The following is a 22,792-nucleotide window of genomic DNA, read 5'->3' as shown; positions in this document are numbered from 1 at the left end:
ACCTGAGACCAGGTGTCCCAAATATAACTCAAGGTAACAGAAATACATTAGACCTGTGGGATAAACTGCTGGTTATAAACCTATGGGAAATCCTCTCCTTAGTTAATCTTTAAAGTTTTTAGGACTCTAACTGGCTATACTTAATGGCATAGATTGTGTTCACAGTACTGATTCCAGTATTAGTATATGGAGCATTTACTGGATATGAGTTCTGTAAGTGTATACTATGCACATGTGAATACAACTGAGTTAGGGCAGTACAATAAAAATATACTAGAATACATTACAATAAAATACTATAGTTAAAAGATTTTATTATAAAGAACAGTAATTATAAATTGTTAAGATATTTTAATTAGATAAGGTGTCTTTAAATAGAAAAAAACATTAAAAATGGTATATATAATTGTTGATGAAAATGTCTGCACCAGAGGCTCATAGGAACCTAACCCTATATTTTCCCTAGCAAAAATGACTCAGTAGTCACTAATTGTTTCAAACTTGTATACAACATAACTTTCAGGGATAAGAATTCACTGTAAATATAAAGGTGTGTGTATGCACCTATGTAAGTATTTTGTAACTCAAGCCTTTATAATTCTCACAAAGACTTAACACTTCTTGAGGGTAGAAGTGACAGAGATTTAGAACAAAGAATGCTTTTAATAAATGTTGGCAGAGTTATCCTTCAGGGTTCAATTCTTATATATAAAAAACACATAAAGGCTCAAGAGGCTGAGGCAGGAGAACCACTGTGAGTTCAAGACCAGCCTGGGCTGCATAGTGAGTTCCAGGTTAGCTTCAATTATGTAGTGAGACCCTGTCTCAAACACACAAACAAAAAACAAAACAAAAAACAAACAAAAAGCCACAACAAAAAACCACATAAAGGGATGGGAACTTTATAATCTTTCATCTGTTACCATGGCAAACTGTCATAGCTTGACAAGAGTTGGAAAGAACTCATGCATACATTTGTTTCTCTTTTACACTTCATCCTCCATTTCTCCTTGTTTCTTTAAAATACTCAATCTTTTTTTAAAAAATTGAGTTTATTGGTACATTTTAGGTATACAGTACATTTACATTTATTATTGGGATCTTGTACCCTTACATGACAGGTCTTGGTTCTCATTTTTTTCCCCTTGTCCCTGCCCTCCCTTCACCCTCTCCTCCCCTCCCCATTTATAAACACTTTATTTCCATTTTCTCACATTTTTTCCCCTTATTACCTTTCCCCTACCCTTTCCACTTTCCCTACACCTTTAGCCCTTCTTCTATTTCACCTTGTCAATTATCTTATTAGGATCTTATGTACTATTATAGTTTTTCACACCAGATCCCCTTGTCCCTGCCCTCCCTTCACCCTCTCCTCCCCTCCCCATTTATAAACACTTTATTTCCATTTTCTCACATTTTTTCCCCTTATTACCTTTCCCCTACCCTTTCCACTTTCCCTACACCTTTAGCCCTTCTTCTATTTCACCTTGTCAATTATCTTATTAGGATCTTATGTACTATTATAGTTTTTCACACCAGAGAAACTCTATGATGCTATGAACATAGGTGAGCTAAGGGTTTATTGATTTTATTTATTCTTTCAAAAAACTAACTCTTTGATTCATTTAGTTTTTGTATCATTTTCTTAGTTTTCATTGCATTGATTTCTGCTCTAATCTTTATAATTTTCTCTCTTGCTTGAGCTTTAGGTTTTTCTTGCTCTTGTTTTTCTAGTAGTCTTAAGATTCATCATTAGGTTTTTTATTTGAGCTTGCTGTTTTCCTAGTGTGGGCATTCAGTGCTATGAATTTTCCATATAGAACTGCTTTCATTGTGTCCCATAGATTACTGTATGTTGTACTGGCATTTTATTTGTAAAAACTGTCTAATTTCTTCTTTAATTTCCTCTGTGATATTCAAACCTGTTCTTTGAGCTAGAATGTGATCTATCTTGGAGAATGACCCATATGCAGATGAAAAGAATGTACATTCTGATTTTGTGGGGTGGAACACTATAGACGTCTATTAAGTCCATGCGTTCAAAAGCTTGGTTCAGTTCTAGTATTTCATTGTTGATTTTTTTGCCTAGATGATCTATTTGTGAAAGTGGGATATTTAGATCCCCCACTACAATTGTATTAGTGCTTATTTGATTTTTCATGTTTCTTAATATTTCTTTTATATAGTTGGGGGCATTAATATTTGTTGCATATATGTTTATGATTGTTACCTATTCCTCTTGAACTGTTCCCTTTACAAGGATGTAGTGGCCTTCTTTGTCTCTTTTAATCAGTTTTGGTTTGAAATTTACTTTGTCTGCGAATAAGTTTGCTACCCCTGCTTTTTTCTGGGCTCCTGTCGCATGGAGAATTGTTTTCCATCCTTTCACTTTCAATCTGTGGGCTTCTTTTTGCACTAAGTGTGTTTCTTGTATACAACATATTGTTGGATTTTGCTTCTTAATCCATTCTGCCAGTGTATTTCTCTTGATTGGTGAGTTGAGGCCACTGACATTGATGGTTATAACTGATATGTACTGACTTATTATAAAATACACAAATTAGATCTATAGTGTAAATAAAAAGAAATTTTTGGTAACATTTTACCTAAATGCATAATAACCACTTTGACTCTCCTGGATGATTCTCAGATGTGACATAGGCTTAGGCTGAGACAACTTCTAATGTACATCTTCAGATGACAAGTGATGACCTGAAACAAAAAGTTTTCACAGGGATGATAATTACTTTTCCTCTTCTTACTATAAGAATTTTCAGACACTGTTAAGATATTTTTGTCCAGTTTCCTTGTTACATTCAAAAGAAATTTCACCAATATGTGTTCACTCAAGTTGATTGAGAACACTGTTGTAAAAGGCCTCCCTATAGCTTTGTAGTATAGGCTGGCCTTGAACTCACTATGTACTGCAGGCTGGCCTTGAACTTGCAGTGATCCTCTTGCTTCAGCTTCCTGAGTGCTGAGATTACAGGTGTGCACCACCACACCTGGCCAGCCTTCCTTTAGCTTTTAAACTCTAGTGTGAATCTTTCGATGGAGAGTGAAGGATGAACTGTGCCTGAAGGTCTTTCTACATTCACTGCATTCAAAGGGTTTCTCACCAGTGTGAGTTCTCATGTGCTGAGTTAAGGCAAAGTTGTCACAAAAGGCCTTACCACATTCTCTGCACTCAAAGGGCTTTTCTCCAGTGTGGATTCTATGATGCCAAATGAGATTTGCAGGTTGTGTAAAGGCCTTGCCACATTCTTTGCAAACACAGGGCTTCTCACCAGTGTGACTCCTCACATGGCAAATGAAGGAAGAGCTAGAGTAAAAGGTTTTTGGACATTCTTGATACTTTAAGGGTTTTACTCCACTGTGGGTCCTATTATGTCGGATAAAAGTAGAGTGCTGTGTAAAGGTCTTTCCACATTCATTGCATTCATAAGGCTTCTCACCAGTGTGAATCCTCCTATGACGAATTAAGGAAGAGCTGTGACAAAAGGCCTTTACACACTCTGCACTCAAAGGGCTTCTCTCCTTTATGGGTTCTCTTATGACTGGTGAAAGTAGAGCAATGAGCAAAGGACCTTGCACATTTGCTGCACTCATAAGGCTTTTCACCAGTGTGAATCCTCATGTGTTGAGCGAAGGAGGAGTTTTGACTAAAAGCTTTCCCACATTCTTGGCATATAAAGGGTTTTTCTCCTGTGTGAGCCATATTATGGCAGATGAAAGTAGTGCGATGAATAAAGACCTTTCCACAGTCAGTGCACTTGTATAGTTTCTTTCCAGTGTGAATTCTCATGTGTGGAGAAACTGAAGAGCTGTAGCACAAAGCTTTCCCACATTCTTTACACAAAAATGACTTTTCTCTACTGTGTATGTATATGCTGGTGCTCTGTGAGCTGACACCTGCGTCTGAAGGCCTTCCCACACTCATTACATTCATAGGGCTTCATGCCAGTATGAATGTGTTGATGCTGAGTAAGAGCCTGATTCTTACTAAAGCCTTTTCCACATTCTTTACATTTATAGGGTTTGTTCATTGCATCAATTACATAGCCTTTTCCTGGCTTTTCAGAGTCATGTTCCTGAATAGCATCTTGTGCAATGATTTGCTCCGGTAAAACTCCTGAACACAGATTATCACCTGTCTCCAGATCATGTTTATGGCTCAGTTTTCCAGAACATGTCTCCTTGGAGAGGTCTGTTCCTGGCTTCAAGTTCCCTTCCTGCATTTCTAGTAGCCATTCCTCATGTGTGGCTTGCCCCAACCTGGAATTCCTTGAGGATCTCTGTAGCAGTTGTTCTTGGTAAAAGGATTTCTTCAAAAAGACTAGCTGAGAATCAGTAGGCTGTGTTGTGTCAAGTTTTGCTTTCTCACCTGAAGGAAAGTCAACATAAAAAGCCATCTATCAGTGACATATATAAAACAAATAAAATCACTTTAGTAGAAAAATGAAGATGAAAATATAGTGACCTTGATGCCTACCGCATTTGTACATTTTTTTTTTTTTTTGAGACAGCTATTTAGTTCAGGCTGGCCTTGAACTTACTATGTAGGCCCATGAACTCACTATGTAGGCCAACCTCACAATGTAGGCCCAGCTGGCCTCAAACTCATGGTGAGCCTCTTGCATCAGTGTCTTGAGATTACAGGCGTGCACCACCATGCCCAGCTTGCATTTGTGCACCTCTTAAACTAATTTTGCAGTTTCTTTTCTGATCCTAACTTTGTCCAGATGGATAGAAAGAGATCTGTGGAGGCTACTCAGAAAAGGCGCTTATGTGAGCTTATTTTTAAAGAAGAGTAAGAATTACCAGAAAGAAAAATGAGGAGGGAAACTGTGGCAAATGAAAAAATTAAAAAGGTTTAGAGTCTTAAGAGATGCCGAATACTCAGCAAAGTGAAGAGGGTGAAAGAATAGTGGAGAGGATGTATGCAGGCAATGGTAAAGGAAAAATAAACTTCAAGATTCAGACTCTGCAACGGTGGAAGAGAGTCGGAAGCAAATGGATACATATATTGAGTCTGCTATATCTGAATAAAGACCAGGTGAACAAGCCCCAAATAATTAACATGGAGATGAAGAAAACTGAAATTTAAAACATGAAGAATCTATATGAAGAGAAAAATAATAAAAAGTTATAATTCTTCCTAAATTCATTCATAAACTCAATATATATCAGGTAAAATCCTAATAGAGTTTGTCACAGATATTGACAAGGTAGTTATAGAACATATAGAGAGACTGGGTATCTCTGAAGAATAAAACAGGAGAACTTGTCATGTAAAGTATTATTATGACAATGTTTCAGGGCTATACAGTAATAGATAAAAGATAAATCATCAAGGGAAGAAGTGGAATAGAGAACTAGAGATGTGTAATACAATTTATAAAAATGCCTTACATAAGATACAAATGCATTAATCATAAAAGAAAAAGCTAGTTATATGACTCAGATTTTTAAAAATTTAAAAAGAAAAAGGTGGCTATATGAGTACTAGATAGCCAAATGCAGACCAAAGAAAATGAGAGAAATAAGGACATTACACAGTGATGTAAAACTAAAAACACAAAACGATCTTAAACTTGTATGTAACAAACATCAAAACCTCAAAATACATGAACCAAAAACTGACTTGGTAAGAGAAATAATAGGAAACAGGGAGATAGATCTTTTCTTTTCTTTTTTTTTTTTTTTGTCAGTACCAGGGATCTAACTTAAGAGATAGATCTTTTGCCAATGGGAAGAGGACCAAGACATGGAGTCAGAGGGGATGTAAAAAGAATTAAGATGTGTCATATACATGTACCAGCTCCCCACAATGAACATAATCATTATGTATTACAAATATGTACTAATAAAAATAAATATTTGAGGAGCTGGGCATGGTGGAAACACACCTGTAATCCTAGTACTTGGGAGGCTAAGACAGAAGGATCACCATGAGTTTGAGGCCAGCCTAAGATACATAGTGAATTCAAGGCCAGTGTGAGTTACATAGCAGGACCCTGTCTCAAAAAACCAAAAAAAACCCCAAAATACTACTAATAAATAATATGAAATATGCCAATCAGTGTATGAAGAGATGATGAAATTCTTGGTAATGAGTTGCTATGATTTATATCTAGATGTCCCCCCCTGCAAAGACTCATATACTCATAGGTAGGGCTTTTGGAAGGTCACTGAATTATGGGGGTGGTGTAACTGACCTGCTGTTAGGAGGCAGGATCTGGCTGAAAGAGATAGGTCACTGGGGGTGTGACCTGGAAGAACACATCTCCTTCTTCAGCTCCTTTTGCTGTCTGCTTCCTGTTCATCCAGGACATAAAGTTTTCCTTTACCCAAGCCACTCTACCATGTCGCACATCATGCGTGGACTGAACAACTTCTGAAACATGAACCAAAATAAACCCCTCTTCAAGTTGTGGGTACTGGGTATCTGTCTCAGCAATGGAGGAAAATGATTAAGATATAAGAGGAAAAGAAATTAAGATCACAATGAGATACCATTTTATAATTTCTTGATTGAAAAATCTTAAGAACCTGACAATGTCAAGTACTGGAGGGAATGGGAATCCATGGAATTGTTCAGACACTGCAAATAAAGTGTAAATGAGTATACACTTATTCATGGTTTTGCTGTGTTTTTATTACCACAGTCTAAAAATATTACTGTAAGATTTTGAGAGAATCCACGTTCACATAACTTTTATAACAGTGTAGTTATAATTGTTCTATTTTATTATTTTTCTTAATTCCTTACTGTTCCTAATTTAGAAATTAAATTTGTCAAAGGTATGCATATATAGGAAAACAAACTTAGTATTTTTAAGGTTTGATACTATCTAGTTTCAAGCACATACAGAAGATCTTGGAATGCACTCAACCCAATAAAGTAGGACTATTTTTTTGTTTGTTTTAGACACAGGGTCTTGCTGTATAGTTCAGGCTGGCCCTGAACTCACTATACAGCCCAGGCTGGCCTTGACCTCTCAGTGATCCTCCTGCCTCAGTCTCGTGAGTGCTGGGATTACAGGTGTGTGCCACTGTGCCTGGCAAGCAGCAGTATTGTAATCATTTTAAGAAACAACTGAGTATCATCTAACAAAGTTCTCTTGTTATTTATTGTACAATCCAAAATCCAAGTCAAATGAACATTAGATAAACTCCTACACATGTGCATCAGGACACATTTTTGTGTACATGACAGCTCTGTATATAAGAACAAAAAACTATATATAAACAATTAAATGTCCCTGAAAATGGATAAACATTGTGGTTTACTCATGAACTGACTACAGCACAAAGGAGTGAGTGATCTGTAACTACATGCACAATGAATCTTAGTAACAGCCTTTTGAATAAAGAGTGAAAATCTTACAATATGCACTATCATAGACTTTTTGTAATGTTCCAAAAAAAGCATTGTATGTACCCATATAAGCAGAGTGAAACAATCTTTTTAAATTTTTTTGAGAATGTGGATCAGTTTTCATGGTAGTATATGAATGAAATGTACAAATCATAAATTTATAGTTCACCTTTTATAGTAAAATGTTACATGTAACATTTACCATTTTAAGATAAAATAATCTTCAAAAGTAATGGGTAGATAAATAAAGTGAACAAATCCCTTAAATGACTCAAATTACCAAAAAGGATACAAGAAGCCATAGGAACTGAACTGCCTATACCCATCTCCTCCCACACAAGGTATCTTTCTACAGAACAAGAGGTCATACATTTGTAGTGGTAGCAGTCCACACACTGGATAGCTCTAGCTGCCCTTAGCATCCAGGATATGAGACTGATAAAGGCAAACACGTCACCTAGAGATTGTAAGAAGGCAGGAGGGCAAGAAGACAATAGGACCAGGGACTGCTTCTGAGCCAGCTTTGCAAACAAGGTTGGATGCATGAAAGTACGGACAGGACAATCAATGACTGGATGGAGAAAAGAGTATAGCTCAAGGCAGTAGTCTGCAGGAAAAAGGACCAACTTGGGAATCTGGAAGTAAGTTTGAGATATCACTATTCATTATGCCTAATAATACATGAATACTACTACTAATAGGTAACTTTTGTTGAGCCATCCTGGATCAGGCAGTGTGTTAAGCAGTTTCCTGTTACCTAATTACACTCTCAAATAGCCCAGTGATACAGGAACCATTCTCACTGCCTTTTCAAACATAGGCTAAGTTTAACACACTAAGTAAATACTCACCATACCATGGGCTCTTTTCCTTAGACAAAAGGCAAAGCCATATTTCCAGCCTGATATTGTATGTAGCTCAAAACTCTGTTCTTGTCAATGAAATGTAAAAGGAAGTGATATGTGTACAAGTGAATATGAGTACTGCCCTTCTCTCCTATTCCTCCTGGCCAGGGAAACTGAAAACCACACACTGACAACAGAATGCACCTGGGGTTCCTAGATAATATGTGGTGTAGGGCTTGTCTGCTGACCAGCAATAGAACTATGGTATGAATGAGAAAAAAAAAAAATCTGCTGAGCCACTAAGAGGTTGGAATTTGTCTTTTAGAGAAGGTCATTTAACTCAGCCTAACTTGTATGTATTCCAGTGGCACAATGCTGGGGATTTAGCTCAGTGGTTCCTCCGCCTGCCTTGGAAGCCCAGTGACCCAAGTTCTATCCCCAGTACCAAAAAACAAAACAAAACAAACCAATGGCACAGTGAGATCATCCAACTTCCTCAGAGTCCAAAGGCAGGTGGGTAGCAAATAATAGAAACCCAGAAGCTACCTTCTACCTGTTATACCATGTTCTGCCCCAAGTAAAGGCAAAGAGTATATGATGGGGGAGGGAAGATGGAAACACGATTCAAAGGGATCTGTGATTGGGTCAGGGATTTAGCCTGTGTTGCAAGCTCAAGGTCCTGAGTTTGATCCTTGGTACAAAAAACCCACAAACAAACAAACAAACAAAAAGAACAAAAAAACCCCAAAAAACCAACCAAACACACACACAAGGGGATCTATGCTCACTCAAGACCCAAGCAAGGCCACAAAAAGAAACTGCCCACAGAATTTCAGATACAGTAATCCCATAGTGACCCGCAGGCTGCTGTGACACCTCATGCCAGACTCAGTCCCTACCTGTACAGGTGTGTTGTAAGAGGCCTCTCTTCACCATCCATAGTCCCTGTCCATACTCCAGAGGACACATCAGCTCAGCTTTGGGAACAGGACAACCTGGCATGAGAAATAAATGGTGTATGAGTATACTGGTAAAGACAAACAGTCTCAAGTTTACAGGAGTACATACCTTTGACACAAGGCCAAGAAACCTTAGGGAGAGCCCACCCCTGCTCTAGAAAGTATTCCTAATCATCTATGTCAGTAGGATTCCATCTTCCTATGTTATCAGGATTACCTAGCAATGCTGAGTTAAAAAAAAAGTCTCCATAAGGACTAAGCCCTGGTAGTTTGGGGTTTTTCCTTTTTTTTTGGGTTTTTTTTTTTTTTTTTTAATGACAAGGTCTCACTGCATAGTACAGGCAGGCCTTGAGTTCATTATTAGCCAAGGGTCGCCTCAACTTGCAGCAATCCTGCCTCAACCTCCCAAGTGCAGAATTGGTAGTTTTTTTGTTTGTTTGTTTGTTTTTGTACTGGGGATCAAACTCAGAACCTTGTGCTTATGAGGCAGGCAGCGGAACCACTCAGCTAAATCCCTAGCTCCCAGAACTGGTAGGTTTTTTTTTTTTTTTTTTTTGGTTTTTTGAGACTGCCCTGGAACTCACTATGTAGCCCAGGCTGGTCTCAAACTCACAGCGATCCTCCTGCCTTAGCCTCCCGAGTGCTGGGATTATAGGAGTGTGCCACCACGCCTGGCTGAACTGGTAGTTTTTAAAGTCACTCAGGTATAGGTGGGTGTGGTGGTGCAGGCCTATAATCCCAGCACTTGGGAGGCTGAGGGAGGATGATTGCAAGGAGGTTGAGGCCAACCTGGGCTACACAAAAAAAGTTCAAGGCCAGCCCGATCCACGCAGCCAGACCCTGGCTCAAAAAAAAGCCTGATGATTGAAAAACTCTGAACCAAATCGACTGAGGGATGGCATCTACTGGCAGTCAGCTCTATGAGGTAAGCAGGTGACCTAAACCCAGTACCCATTCTGCATAAATAGCCTTTATTTTACATCGTTTTAACCAAATGTGGGGGTTTTTTATTGTAGCTGTTCCTGCATCATCCTGTAATCCCTACAAAGGTGCTGGCCTGATGACCTAGTCCAGGACACAAAGCACTTAGAGAACAGGGATGGTATCTATCAACCTGGGAGCTAACACCACTTCTGGGGTTTTTATTAGGTGAAATAACAATTTTTTTTTCAGGATGAAACCTATAGAGGTCCCTGTGATGTCCAACAGGTCAATGTCTGCTCACGGTGACTTGGGGGGATGGAAGACTGCTAACTCCAAGCAGCCAGACTTCTTGAAGTTGGGATGTTTTGCTAACTCCCGCAGAGATGGCCTTATGGGGAAAACAAGGATGCTCCCTAAGGGACAATCAGATAAAAGTTGGTAATTCAACCAAATGGTCACAAGGCCTTGCTAACCTAAAACAAATCTATATGCTCACCAGAGCGCGGTGCCTTTGCTGTTATTTGATAAATCTGGGAGTTGAGTCAGTTCAGGGCTTCACTTTGGCGAAGTCCCTGGACCCTCCCCAGAGATGGCCTCTGTCTCTCGTTTTTCATTCACCTCTGTATCAAGGCTTGCTGGCTCAAACTTGGCAAAACCAGTGTGAGGCGGTCTTCTGTTATATTCAGCCAAATATACTTTGCTAAATGTGGGGGCTAAAAGACAAAAGACTCTGGAAAGAAGCCAATGATGGAGGCAACGGGACTCACAGAAACATCAACAGGAAAATCTTATCCACTAGGCTAGAATGCATCCAGTTGTCATGTAGCACATATTCACTGATGTGTCCTGTATGCCTGGCACTGAGCTCAGGGATGGCGCAGTGGGAAAGGAAAACGAGACTTTCCTTCATTTCTGTTAAGGAATCAAGTTCTGCTCTGCTCGTGTTGGTACCTCCACCTGAAATGCTGTACATCATACATCTGCTTTCAACAACTCATCAAAACGGCCATAAAATAGAATTGTATTTAACTTACTGATGGTTGGATTCCTAGATGACAGTGTGAGGATTTAGGGTGGTAGAGCCTTGTCAGAGGTAACCATCTGGAAGTCTGTGAAAAAACACTTCTGGCCTCTATTTAATTCCTATTCGGACCAATTTCTAGGTAACACGGCTATTAAAAATTTAAGTAGGAGAACATTTGGGATTTGTTCAATATAACAAATATACTTGGAGCACTTGCTATATTCCAGATTTTATTCTAAGCACATTATAGATATTTGTTCACTCACTTTATAGATACTAGTAATAAATTATTATAAAAATGATAAAATCAAATTAACATGTGAATTCTCAAGAAACTCATGCTGCCTGCTCAAGGCTGGGAGTTTGAGGTTATTTCTTTTTGCTGAGGGGGGAATTAGGCAACAGTTAAGCATAAGCTAGCATAAGACTTAGGATTAAGCCAAGATTTGAGAAACATAAGGTAGGAAGGACAAAAGGAAAAAGAACAGCTTTCTCAGGTGCCCATCTATGCCACCTGATAACGTATCTATGTATCCTCTAAAATTATCTCCTGTACCAGCAGAGAAGCAAGGCACAGGCCTTAGGAAATAAGAGTCTACTATTCAGGTAGCAGGGGCCCAAAAAGCTTTTTAGCTGAGCCCAAGTTGCTTAGAAAAATACCAGTAGCACTGAGCAAACACTTTCTAGAGCCTTTCTTGGAGAAACCCCCTTACTAACTGGTCTGTGAACACATCTGACTCAATCATCCTGGGCCAATCATCTCACAGAGGCCAGCTTGTGCTAGCCATCAGGTGAAAGCGCAGAGATCAAGGAGATGTCAGACCACAGTATGCTGAGGCTGTAGGAAGCAGGGAGGTTGGCCTCCTGAGGCTTTTTCAACCAGCTATGCCTGTGTTGGGGGGTGCAGGGTGAGGTGATAAAAGAGGCTTTAAGTTCCTCACTCTGGAAGGGCAATGAAGCCTTACCCAGTGAGACCAGGAGCTTACAGGTCTCCAGCATCACTTCCTGGTACAGAGTCCTCAGGAACAGGTCCAGATGCCACCATTCCTCCCCAGTGAATGTCATAGCCACATCTTCAAATGACACCCACACCTGGAAAGTCAGAGGTTGTAAGGGTGGCTGTGAAGCTAAGAAATGAGATTAGAGCCTATCTCTTGGTTACTGACAAGAGTTCAGATAGAGTCAAGGCCTGAAACAGTGAGCACTTCCTCAAAACCTCCCTGATGCTAACTAAGCTCAAGAGGGAGACAGATGGTGCCTCTGACAGAACAGAAGGTGTGGAAGGGAAACACCAGGAAGCCACTGAGGAGCGACACCAGACAATGGTAATATCATGTGGACTGTGAGGAGCAAACACTAGGTGCTCTGGAACATTAGAAGAACAGGAAGAAAATACAGTGGACCCTTGACTTATGAACTCAATCAGTTCCCAAGAGCTGGTTGTAACTCAAATTGGTTGTAAGTCAATATAGCTGAGATCTGGATGTTTACCTGGGTACACATTGTAGATAACAAGAGGCAGATGAATCTTACATTAACCTATTTAACCCAAGTTGTTCGTATGTCAGGCCGGTTGTAACTTGAGGGTCCACCGTAATAATTCAAATAATGATTACAGCAGCAGCAGCTGAGCCTCACTAATCCACTGTTTTCCGCCCTTGAGGCCTTTGCATGCTCTGTTAAAGCAACTAAGTTTCCAGGTCTCCTGAGGTGTAAGTCCAGCTTCCTGACCCTGGGGAAGTCTCAAATTTTTTTTTTTTGAGCTTCAGTTTCCACATTAATACAATAGTTGCTACTATTCCAGGTTGTAATGAGAATTACAGAGAAAATGTTCATAAAGCAAACACCATATTGCCTGCTACATGTCACAGAAATAATTTCTGCATGTTTGCAAATTTAATATCCCATAGCCTATGAGGTAAATGCCATCACCATCTCTGTTTCACAACTGGCAAATTGAGGCTAAGTAAGAGTCAACTCATTCAGAGCAATATGTTTAACGAGAAGTAGGATTTGAACTCAGGTCCCTCTGGTCTAGTGTGTATGAGTGTAATCCTTTTCTTCCATCACCATAGTGAATCCACAGTGATGAGGGTAAAAAAACATTTCCAATAATTTGCACATTTAAAACCATTTTAGGCCAGGGATTTAGCTCAGTGGTGCCATCATCTGCCTCACAAGTGCAGGTCCTGAGTTCAAGTCCTGGTATCAAAAAATGCATTTTAGCCAATCCTGAAGATATTTTCATAGATATGGAAGAGCAAAGCCCTTATCAGGCACCTGGCAGAAGAGGTACATGAGGAGATGTCAAATGCGTGGGATTGAGCAGGGTTCAAACAAGCTCTCCCCACCCTGCAGCTGTAGCTGGACACGCAGACTCCCTGGAAGATTCCACCAGGAGCCAACATCCTATTGTTTTTCTTTCTGAGCCACTTTTAGCACATTTTCCTAAGGTATTACTACTTAAGTACCAGTAACACAAGTGACCAAGGACAATGTAAGCTATGGCTCTAAGAACACAGGCAGCAGCCTTTAGCATGATGGCTGTCTTGGGTAAGGATGGTCTAGCAGGATGAGGACCTTCCAGCCCCACAATCTCACTTCCTGAGACACACTTCAGCAGCTCATGAGTGCCTCGGCAACCTCCCAGGCTCTCTCATGCCTCCTTGAACAAAACTTGCCTGTGTCCATGCAGCTCCCTTCCTCTGAAGTTTCCTCAAAGTCCCCCTCATTCCTATGCCCACTTGCCAGAGAGAGTCTGATGGGTTCCCCAAACCACTGTGGGTGGAATTTTCCCCATTTGTTCTTACAGTGCTCTGGGAAAGTCCAATACAGCACACATCCAAGGGGCAGCCTTGCAGAGATGTGAAGACAGTGTGACACAGGAAAGCGGGCAACAAGCTTGGCCAAATTCTGGCCAGTGTAGCCCAAGGACAGGGCAGTGAGAGAGAAGAGTGGGAGGGTGGCCCGGTAGCAGAAGACTTTATAGCCTTGGTTGGAAGTTTAATCTCAGAATGATAAGAGGCCTAGAGAGCCCAGCCCTACTCTAGGAGCTTATTCTAGGTTGTGGACAGAGTCTCAACAATGGGCAAGAAGGAAAGACAAAACAAAACAAAACACTCAAAAAACAATAAATGATCAAGATAAAGTCAGATGATTCTAAGGGCTCTGAAAACAAGAAGAGATTGAGATGACTACAAAGGTTAGGGGAAGTATTAGATGAGACAACCAGGGAAGACACAGAAACAAGGCTGGAATGAAGTGAGAGAGAAGGAATGAATAAATAAGACAAGTCCTGCAGGTGATCAGCGCTATGATGAGAGTAAACAGGGCGGCATGCTGGATCGTAAGCGGGAGACATTGTGTGTTTATATCCCCAAAGACAAAACACTCCTGTCGCTGTCACAAATGAGTATTGTAGTTGATTCTCTTTGAAAATACAGGTAAATACATTAGATGGGAAAAAGGATTCATTCCTGCTAAGTGGCAGGCCAAATTCCCTTAGAATAAACAGACAGCATTTGCAAAGATAAACCCAATGCTTCTTGTCTTCCTGACGACCAGGACACTTCCTACTCCTGTTAGAAAAGAGCAATTCCAAAAACACTACTCCCAACTTACCTCTGCCCAGAAGATTTTCATCCCTTCTCCCAGTTTTCAGCTAGATAGAAGCTGAGGCAAGGAGACCTGAGGGTCAGAATCCCTTCCCAGAAATGCACACAAAGCAATGCTCTCTTGGTGGTGTTGAGCACTGCAAGACACATGTCACAAACGAATCCTCTGCAGTTTCCTCAATACAGAATATTCCCATTTCAGATCCAAGGGGATGAAGCATGAAGCTCGAGGCCGAAGCAAGAAGTGGGAAACACTCAAAAGTCATATTACAGTGATAAATGCCTACCATTGTTTATAGCAGCACAACTCACAGCAACTGCTAAGTCAACAGATGAAGAAAATTACACAATGGTGTACTCATTAGCTCAAAAGGATAAATTTGAGTCATTTGTAGGGAAAATGGATGGATACTGAGACCATAATACTAAGTAAAATAAATCAGACACAGAAAGTTAGCTATCACATGGCTTCTCTAACATGAGAGATCAAAAATATAAATAGTTTAAAGAGCAAATAAAAAAGAAAGATGGTAGGAAACAGAAATATACTCTGTAGAAAAGGGAAGGGGATTTGGTTAAGCAGGGAAGGGGGAAAGAAAGGAGTAAAGATGATCAAGATGCCTGGTGTGGGGGCTGGCACAGAATTTTAATCCCAACAGTGGGTAGGCAGAGGCAGGAGGATCACAGAAAATTTGAGGCCAGCTTGGACTACACAGTGAGTTCAAGGCCAGTCTTATCTACATAGAGACCCTGTCTCAAAAAACAAAATGATCACGATACAGTATGTGTGGGTATCAATTTCTCAAAATGAAACTAATTATTATTTACTGCAAATACATTCGAGGGGGTAGGGGAGAGAAATTCCTTTTATAAACCCTAGTCTGGTCTGAAGATCCTGGGTTAGAAGTTATTATCCCTACCCTTCTCCACTCCCTCCTAGGATCTCCAGATCCCAGGGTCAGAGTTCCAGGATCCCCCAGGACCAAGGTTGCTGAGCCAAGAGCTTTTGGGACTGTGGAACCCTTCACTCACCAGCGCAGGCGCCGCCATGGGATACAGTGGGCGGACGGAGCGAGGCTGAGCGGGGCGACCAGAGCCAATAGGGCGGCCTCAGCGAACCCCTAACTCCAGTCTTGGGCAGCGCAGACCCTCAAAGTTTCAGTTGCATAAAACGCGCACAAGGCTCAAGGCGCCGCCTCCAGATGTTGTGGGGGACAAAGGGTTGATACCGAGCCCCCCAAAACGCTCAGCGGACGACTCTGTATGGGGGATGTGCAAGAGGGAGTCACGGTTCACACCATAGGTTCAAGTGAGTCTTGCTGTCCTCACTGTCCTTCTCTGCTTGGTCTCGAAAAACTTGAAAAGCTGCTTCTGACCCAAACTCCAGGTACAGTGCAACTGATAAAATGGTTTTAGCTGCCACCGAATGACTTCAGGACCGGAAGCTAGGGGAAGCTAGGGGCATCCAGGAACTGCCCCTCCGTATTCCGTCACTAGCCCCGCGCCTGCCTTCGACGGACAAAGCATTGCCTTCTGGGTAGCGTAGTTTCTGACCAAAGTGAGAGCGGAACTTGGAGGGCATTTCCTTGTCTCGGGAAATAGCTTCTTTAGGGAAATAGCTTCTTTAGGTTCCAAGGAGTGAGGTGTGGCTTCGCTTGCTCTTAAAGGAGATGGTACGTATTTCCGAGGCCCCTTGACCCATGCTCATGACTGTCCTTGACTTTCTTCCCTAAGTCTCTCTGCCCTTAATCTTTCTGGGCCTTGAAATGTATAAGAAAAATGCAGACAATTCTTTATTACAATATTAATTATTTTCTTACTCAGTAGTTTTCAGGCCACATTAGCATTACTTGGGCTTTGCTTGAAATAAGAGTTCTCAGAACCCGTCTCAGATTTGCTGTAGTGGGCATTCTGAATAAATCCTTCAGGGGATTTTGCTGCTCTAACACGTTTGAGAATCCCTTTAAATTCTAGTCAATAAAACAAAACTACCCTTTCGTGGGAGATAACTAAAAGTGCTTAATACTGGGAGCTGAAGTATAGTAAGTAGGATCTATTGCTGTTATTATTTATATTCATATTATTGGCAACAATCTTACACTACCATGAGGAAGGCTGAGATACTTCTTTTCAGAGTTATTGGTGATACTTGTCAAAGCATAAAAACATTGACTCAACAAGGTACCCCATAAGTATTGTTTACATTTTTTACATAATAATATACTTTTTACCATTTGCTTCACGCAAGTTTTTTTTTCCTATCTCCACTTTGCTTTATCTTTTCCATCACACATGACTTTCCTGAGTCTGTGTTGTGTGGGGTATCTCAGTTCTTGGACCCTCCCAGAGAAGATCTTTGAGGAGGTCTACAGAAAGATACTCAAAGGGCCAGGGATTTAGCCCAGTGGTTCTGACACCTGCTTTACAAGTGCAAAGTCCTGAGTAAAATAAGTATCAGAATGGAGGTAATATAATTGAGAAAGTTGCTGGGTGGTTTGCCTCATGAACTTTTTGGAAAATTGTCTGACATCTGCATCCCATGCTAACTGGGATAAGGAAACAGCTACCCCTACCAGGCTTGGCCATTAAATTTCCTTCTGGTGAGTATCAGGTATAAGGACTTGAGGCCGAGGATAGTCTGTGCTATGTACTGGAGTTGAGAGTGTGGGCTTAGTTTAGTTCTTGGCCTAGTTCTTGATTTCAGTTACAGTATTTGGTCCTCGTGGTCCCTGGCTGAACCCAGAGGGACCAGGAAATAGGAGGTAAGACAAGAACACAGCAAGAATTACAGGTAGGTAGGAAGGAGGGCTCTAGAGGCATTCTGTATTGGCCAGACTAAAGTTGACAGGATTGAAGGAAGAAGACTGTCTATGCAAAGGAGTGAGGTGAGCTTTCCCCAGTGAACCACGTGTCCACAGGTCTCCAGAATCATCTGGGACAGGGTCTTCTGGGTCAGGACCAGGTACCCCCATTCCTCCCAGCTGAAGACCATAGACAAGAACCGGAAGGTGAGGACAACTGAACAGACAGATAGCCACATTGGTCACGGGGCTGCTGGATGAAATAAGATCCTGTTTCTTGGTCACTGGTAGCAGTGCAGAGACTCAGGGCCTGAATGACCAAGAACATCTAGTGAGCTGGGCTCTGTGCTGTGCTCATTGCGGAGGCAAATAGTGTCTTTGGATGTGGTGCAACTGAGCCATACAGAAAAGCCACAGATGACAGAAGCTGCAAGGGGCAGATAGTAAATGCTCCAGTATAGCAGAGAATAGGGAAATAATGACAAAAATTCAGATGATAATAGCAGCAGCAACTTAGTGGTCTTTGGTGTGTGTCAGCCTTATATGGAGGCCTTCATACACTCTATTTAAGTCTCAGCTCCGAATCCAGACACTCAGTTTCATGTTAGCCTCTAGAAACCAAGGCTTGTGAGGTATGTGACCTTGGAGAAGTCACTTTACTTTTTTGAGCCTCAACTCCCATTAATAGAACAATTCTGAATTGTTGGAGAATTAAAAAGAAAATGTTTCAAGAGCAATCAGTGGCATTGCTAGCTTATGTAATGCCTCCTCTCCAAGTGTTTGTGTGTGTGTGTGGGGGGGGGTGTTGTGTTTAATGAATCAATACCGATTCATCATTCTTAACGAAAGCTCATAGTTATTCAGATTTCCTTTGTATTTACTGAGTGCAATATCTATTTCAAGATCCAACCTAGGAGACTAGAAGACTGCATTAGTTACACAGTATCTCCTTAGCGGAAACAATTCTTCAAATTTTGGTTTTTAAAATTATTATTGTATATATTGAGTATATACAAAATATTTTCATGTAATAAAATGGTTAGTGTAGTCAAGCAAATTAACATAATCATCACTTCACATAATTACCCATTATTTTCAGGACAAGAACTCTAGAATCTAACTTTTTGGCAAAAATGCCAAGTTTATTAGTAACCATAAATGCGGTACGATGGGTCTCCACACTTTTCATTCTGTATACCTGCTACTCTGTATACTTGACCTACAGCTCCCCGTTTCTCTTTACTGAACCCGATGTATAGCATATTGGTGCCACCATGTGAAAATCAATATGGAGGCTCCCAAACAAATTCAAAACAGAACTATATGACCCCTCAATGTGTTTCTTGTCATATTCTCAAAGGAAAGAAAATCGCTATCTTGTAAAGATATCTATTTTTATATAACTCATGCTGCATCCCCATGTTCATAGCAGTATTATTCATAGTAAGTGTCTGTTGATGGATGAGTAGATAAATCACTTGTGATACACACACATACAGAGGGAAAAAGACAGACAGAGAGAGAGAGAGAGAGACAGAGACAGACACACATAAAGGTATATTACTCAGCCTTAAAAATATTGAGTTACAGTACTACCATTTTCCACAACATTAATTTGGAGGAAGTATGCTGAGTGAAATACATAACTCAGACCCAGAAAGAAAACACCGCATGATTATGAGTTATCTGTAGACTCAAAAAAAAAAAAAAACATCAAATACGCAGAGGTAGAGAAGAAGCAATGGACACTGGGGAGAAATGAAGAGGTGTGGGCTTTGCTTGGTTTTGAAGACTTTGATAGTGTTTTGGATTACTGTTCAGGTATTTTGAGGGATGCTCCTCTACTGGAACTTCCTATCTGATTTTCTCATAATCATGTTTTTTTTTTCAGGGAGTTATTGGGTTTTTTATCGGGGGGGGTTGCAGAAGTGGAGTACTGTTGTAATCACATGATGTTAAGGGTACATACTGTCCGCATGACTCGTGACTGCTGATGTTGATTTTCACAACCTTGCTGATTGAGGTAGTGTTCAAGTTTTTCCACTGTAAAGCTATTCTTTTTTGTTTGTTTGTTTGTTTTTTGAGATAGGATCTCACGGTGTAGTTCAGGATGGGCTTGAACTCACTATGTAGCCCAAGCCTGCTTTGAACTATAGTGATCTTCCTGCCTCAGCCTCCTGAGTGCCACCACACCCAGCTTCACTATAAAGTTACTTTTTTAATCTTCATTATATTGTACAAGGAAATCACAATTTAGAGCCTATATCCTCTCTCCTTTGGAATAGAATATCTAATTTATTTAGAATTTAGCACATATTTGTCTCTTGTGCATTTATTAAATTATTTGAACATTTATTCATATGACAATGTATGCATACAATTTTATAGGTTATAATGTAATGATATGTATATATTAATATAGATATATACATATGTCTCTCTATACATGTACAAATGAACATTTATTCTCAAAATTTTCTAGGTTTGGCATTGGAAACTCTTTCAGTCTGTTCCTGTGTCTCCCTGACAAATCTCCATCATTGTGTTTGTGTGTGTGTGTGTGCAAGGAAGGATGTTTATTTTTGGCACTTTTACTTGATTGTTAGGTAAATGGCAGCAAACTAGTGAAAGAACACAGTGAGCTTGAGTTTGGGGTTCCAGGTGAGATCTCCCTGCTTCCTGGAATAACGGTTAAGGAGAGTCTGACTCAAGTTTATTGAATGGGTTTTTTATTGACAGACTTAGGTGGGTGGGGATCAGTGAAGTGAGGCTAGCTGAGTAGCAATGGCTCTATGGCAACTGCTGACATAGAAACAGCTAATGTTTTGTTGTGCCAAGTGAACCATGTCCTAGCAATGTAAAGCTGGGTGTCAGGAGGATGTGGGGTAATGTTTTGGGGTTCAGATGGCTGGGAACAGCCATTCTTGGTTGGCTGGGGCAAACAGGGGTCAGATCTCTTACTAATCAAGGAAATGAAAGATTTCTACAGTGAAAAGTACAGTATGCTGAAGAAGGAAAAAGAGAACATCACAAAATGATAAGATATCCCCTGTTACCAGATAGGTAGGACCTATATAGTCAAAATGGCCATACTTCCAAAAATTAACGCAATCCCAATCAAAATACCAACAAGCTGGGCATGGTGGGGCACGCCTGTAATCTGAACACTTGAGAGGTTGAGGCAGGAGGATCACTGTAAATTCAAGGCCAGCCTGGGCTACCTAATAGTCTCAAGGTTAGCCTGAGCTATAGAACAAGACCCTGTCTCAAAAAACAAAAGGAGCAAAACAACAAAATCAAAATGCCCATGGCATTCTTCACAAAACCAGATAAAAATGATCCTAAAATTCATATTGAACCAGAAAAGACCCAGAATAGCAAAACCAACCCTTGGCAATAAGAGCAAATGGTAGTCATCACAACCCCAGAGTTGAAGTTATAGTGGCACAAAAATAGACCCACGGATCAATGGAACAGAACAGAGGATGTAGAGACAAACTCAAGCATATTCAACTATTTCATATTTGACAAAGGAGCCAAAGACATACACAATAAATCATAAAGCAGTAAATGTAAGTATGTGTTTTCCTGAGTTCTATGAGTCAATTAACCAAATAATTAAACCCAAGGAAGAGGTTAGGAGAACCTTGATTTATAGTCAGTTTGCTGAAGCACAGGTAAAACAACCTGGGGCTTCCAAGTGGCATCTATAGAGGTGGCGTTGGGGACCAAGCCTTCCATCTGTGGGGTCTGACATTATCTCCAGGAAGCATTGGAACTGAACTGGATTAGAGGACACCCAGCTGGGGTCTGCTGCAGAACTGCTTGCCCACTTTCCAATACGGGGACATCCCTACGATGTTTGGAGTCACAGAAGTCTTCTGTGTTGATTATGGTTGATTATGGCAGAAGAATAGAAGAAAAACAGACCAACATATCTGTACGGTGTCAAGCAAGGGTAGCAGTTACAAGGCAGATCCGCAAGCTTTCTATAACCTTGAAACTTATGAGGCATCTCCCCACTGTGGATATTCAGGTATACAAGACTCAACTTCAGGGAGATGCGCTCCTCACAAACACCCTCCTCCAGCATCAGTGTGTTGAACAAGGAGACTGCACGTGCCTTACACGTCCAAGACATTGCCTGTGTGAACTCCTGTGAGGTAAGACCTTCAGTGGCAAGCTTTCCCACACTCATTACACTCGCAAAGCCTTGTTGCAGTGTGTACAGCTCTGAAGCCAAATGAATTCAAATCCTTGGGTGAAAACTTTCCTAATTTATTGTACCCAGAAAGCCTATCTGGATGAACAGCTTATGCTAAACCAGATCTTTGAATGAAAGGTTTCCTACATTCAAGGAACCTATAATGCCTTTCCCCATTGCAGATTTTCTTGTGCTGGACAAAATGCTTTTTTGGGTGGGGGGTTGTGTGTGTGTGTGAGTGTGTGTGTGTGTGTGTGTGTGTGTGTGTGTGTGTGTGTGTTTTAAGATATGGTCTCACTATGTAGTTCAGGTTGGCCTCGAACTCACTACATAGCCCAGGCTGGCCTTGAACTCCATGTGCTCTTCCTGCCTCAGTCTCCGGAGTGCTGGGATTACAGGTGTGGACCATCATGCCTAGCTAGTTTTTACATTTTTAAGACAGGGTCTCACAGTTTAGTTCAGGCTAGACTCTAACTCTTGATGATTCTCCTGTCCCAGCCTCCAGAATGCTGAGATTAGGGGTATACATCACCACACCCTGCATTGTTCTTGTTTTGTGATAGCCATCCTAATAGGTGTGAAGAGGCACTTCATTATACAAAAATTTCCTGATATGTTTTTCTCTAAATTTGAATTTTCTTCTGGTCCATATTATAATTTAACAAATTAATAACAGATGCTGAACAAAGGTAAATCTTGGGCTTGGGGTACAAGTGAAAGGGGCAATTAACAACTAAGTTATGGCCGGGGATTTAGCTCAGCGGTTTGGTACCCTGCCTTGCAAGAGCAAGGATCTGAGTTCAATCCCCGATACCAGAAACAAACAAAAAAACAAAAAACAAAAATCAAACAAAAAAAACCCAAATAAAGTTAGTTTGCAAATTTTCAGGGCCGGGGATTTAGCTCAGCAGTTCGGTGTCCTGCCTTACAAGCAGAAGGACCTGAGTTTGATCCCCGGTACCACAAAACAAAACAACTAGGTTATTTTATTTATTTGTTTTTTTTTTTTTTTTTTTTTTTTTTTTTTTTTTTTAATAGTG

General features: G+C 40.6%; 3 protein-coding genes across 5 annotated transcripts in view; 1 reads left to right on the top strand and 2 right to left on the bottom strand.

The window, feature by feature from the left end:
- Positions 1-2,530: 2,530 nt before the first annotated feature.
- On the bottom strand, positions 2,531-3,690 carry LOC117286862 (zinc finger protein 599-like). Its single transcript, XM_033765735.1, has one exon. The coding sequence runs from the start codon at positions 3,607-3,609 to the stop codon at positions 3,028-3,030; it is 582 nt and encodes a 193-aa protein (XP_033621626.1). The 5' UTR covers positions 3,610-3,690; the 3' UTR covers positions 2,531-3,027.
- A 99-nt stretch (positions 3,691-3,789) lies between these two features.
- Positions 3,790-16,218, bottom strand: Znf599 (zinc finger protein 599). Of its 2 annotated transcripts, XM_033765734.1 has the most exons (5): positions 15,780-16,218; positions 12,099-12,225; positions 9,126-9,221; positions 6,219-6,397; positions 4,309-4,384 (listed from the first exon to the last, which is right to left on the bottom strand). In XM_033765734.1, the coding sequence occupies exons 1-4, from the start codon at positions 15,795-15,797 to the stop codon at positions 6,225-6,227; spliced, it is 414 nt and encodes a 137-aa protein (XP_033621625.1). In that variant the 5' UTR covers positions 15,798-16,218; the 3' UTR covers positions 4,309-4,384; positions 6,219-6,224. The 2 variants fall into 2 exon arrangements, with proteins under 2 accessions (XP_010624603.3, XP_033621625.1); XM_010626301.3 differs by lacking the exon at positions 6,219-6,397 and having other exon boundaries at positions 3,790-4,384.
- A 99-nt stretch (positions 16,219-16,317) lies between these two features.
- The window catches only part of LOC104863725 (zinc finger protein 2 homolog), a 32,919-nt gene continuing 26,444 nt past the window's right edge, over positions 16,318-22,792 (top strand). For both annotated transcript variants that reach the window (XM_010626307.3, XM_010626306.3), the window contains exons 1-2: positions 16,318-16,420; positions 21,585-21,711. The gene's annotated coding sequence lies outside the window, so the exon portion shown is untranslated. The remainder of the gene's footprint in view (positions 16,421-21,584; positions 21,712-22,792) is intronic.

Source organism: Fukomys damarensis, unplaced genomic scaffold (genome assembly GCF_012274545.1).
Source record: "Fukomys damarensis isolate Sample0158 unplaced genomic scaffold, DMR_v1.0_HiC HiC_scaffold_19, whole genome shotgun sequence".
NCBI lineage: Eukaryota > Metazoa > Chordata > Mammalia > Rodentia > Bathyergidae > Fukomys > Fukomys damarensis.
Note: the sequence above shows the minus strand (reverse complement) of the source record. Positions and strands in the feature narration are given on the sequence as shown.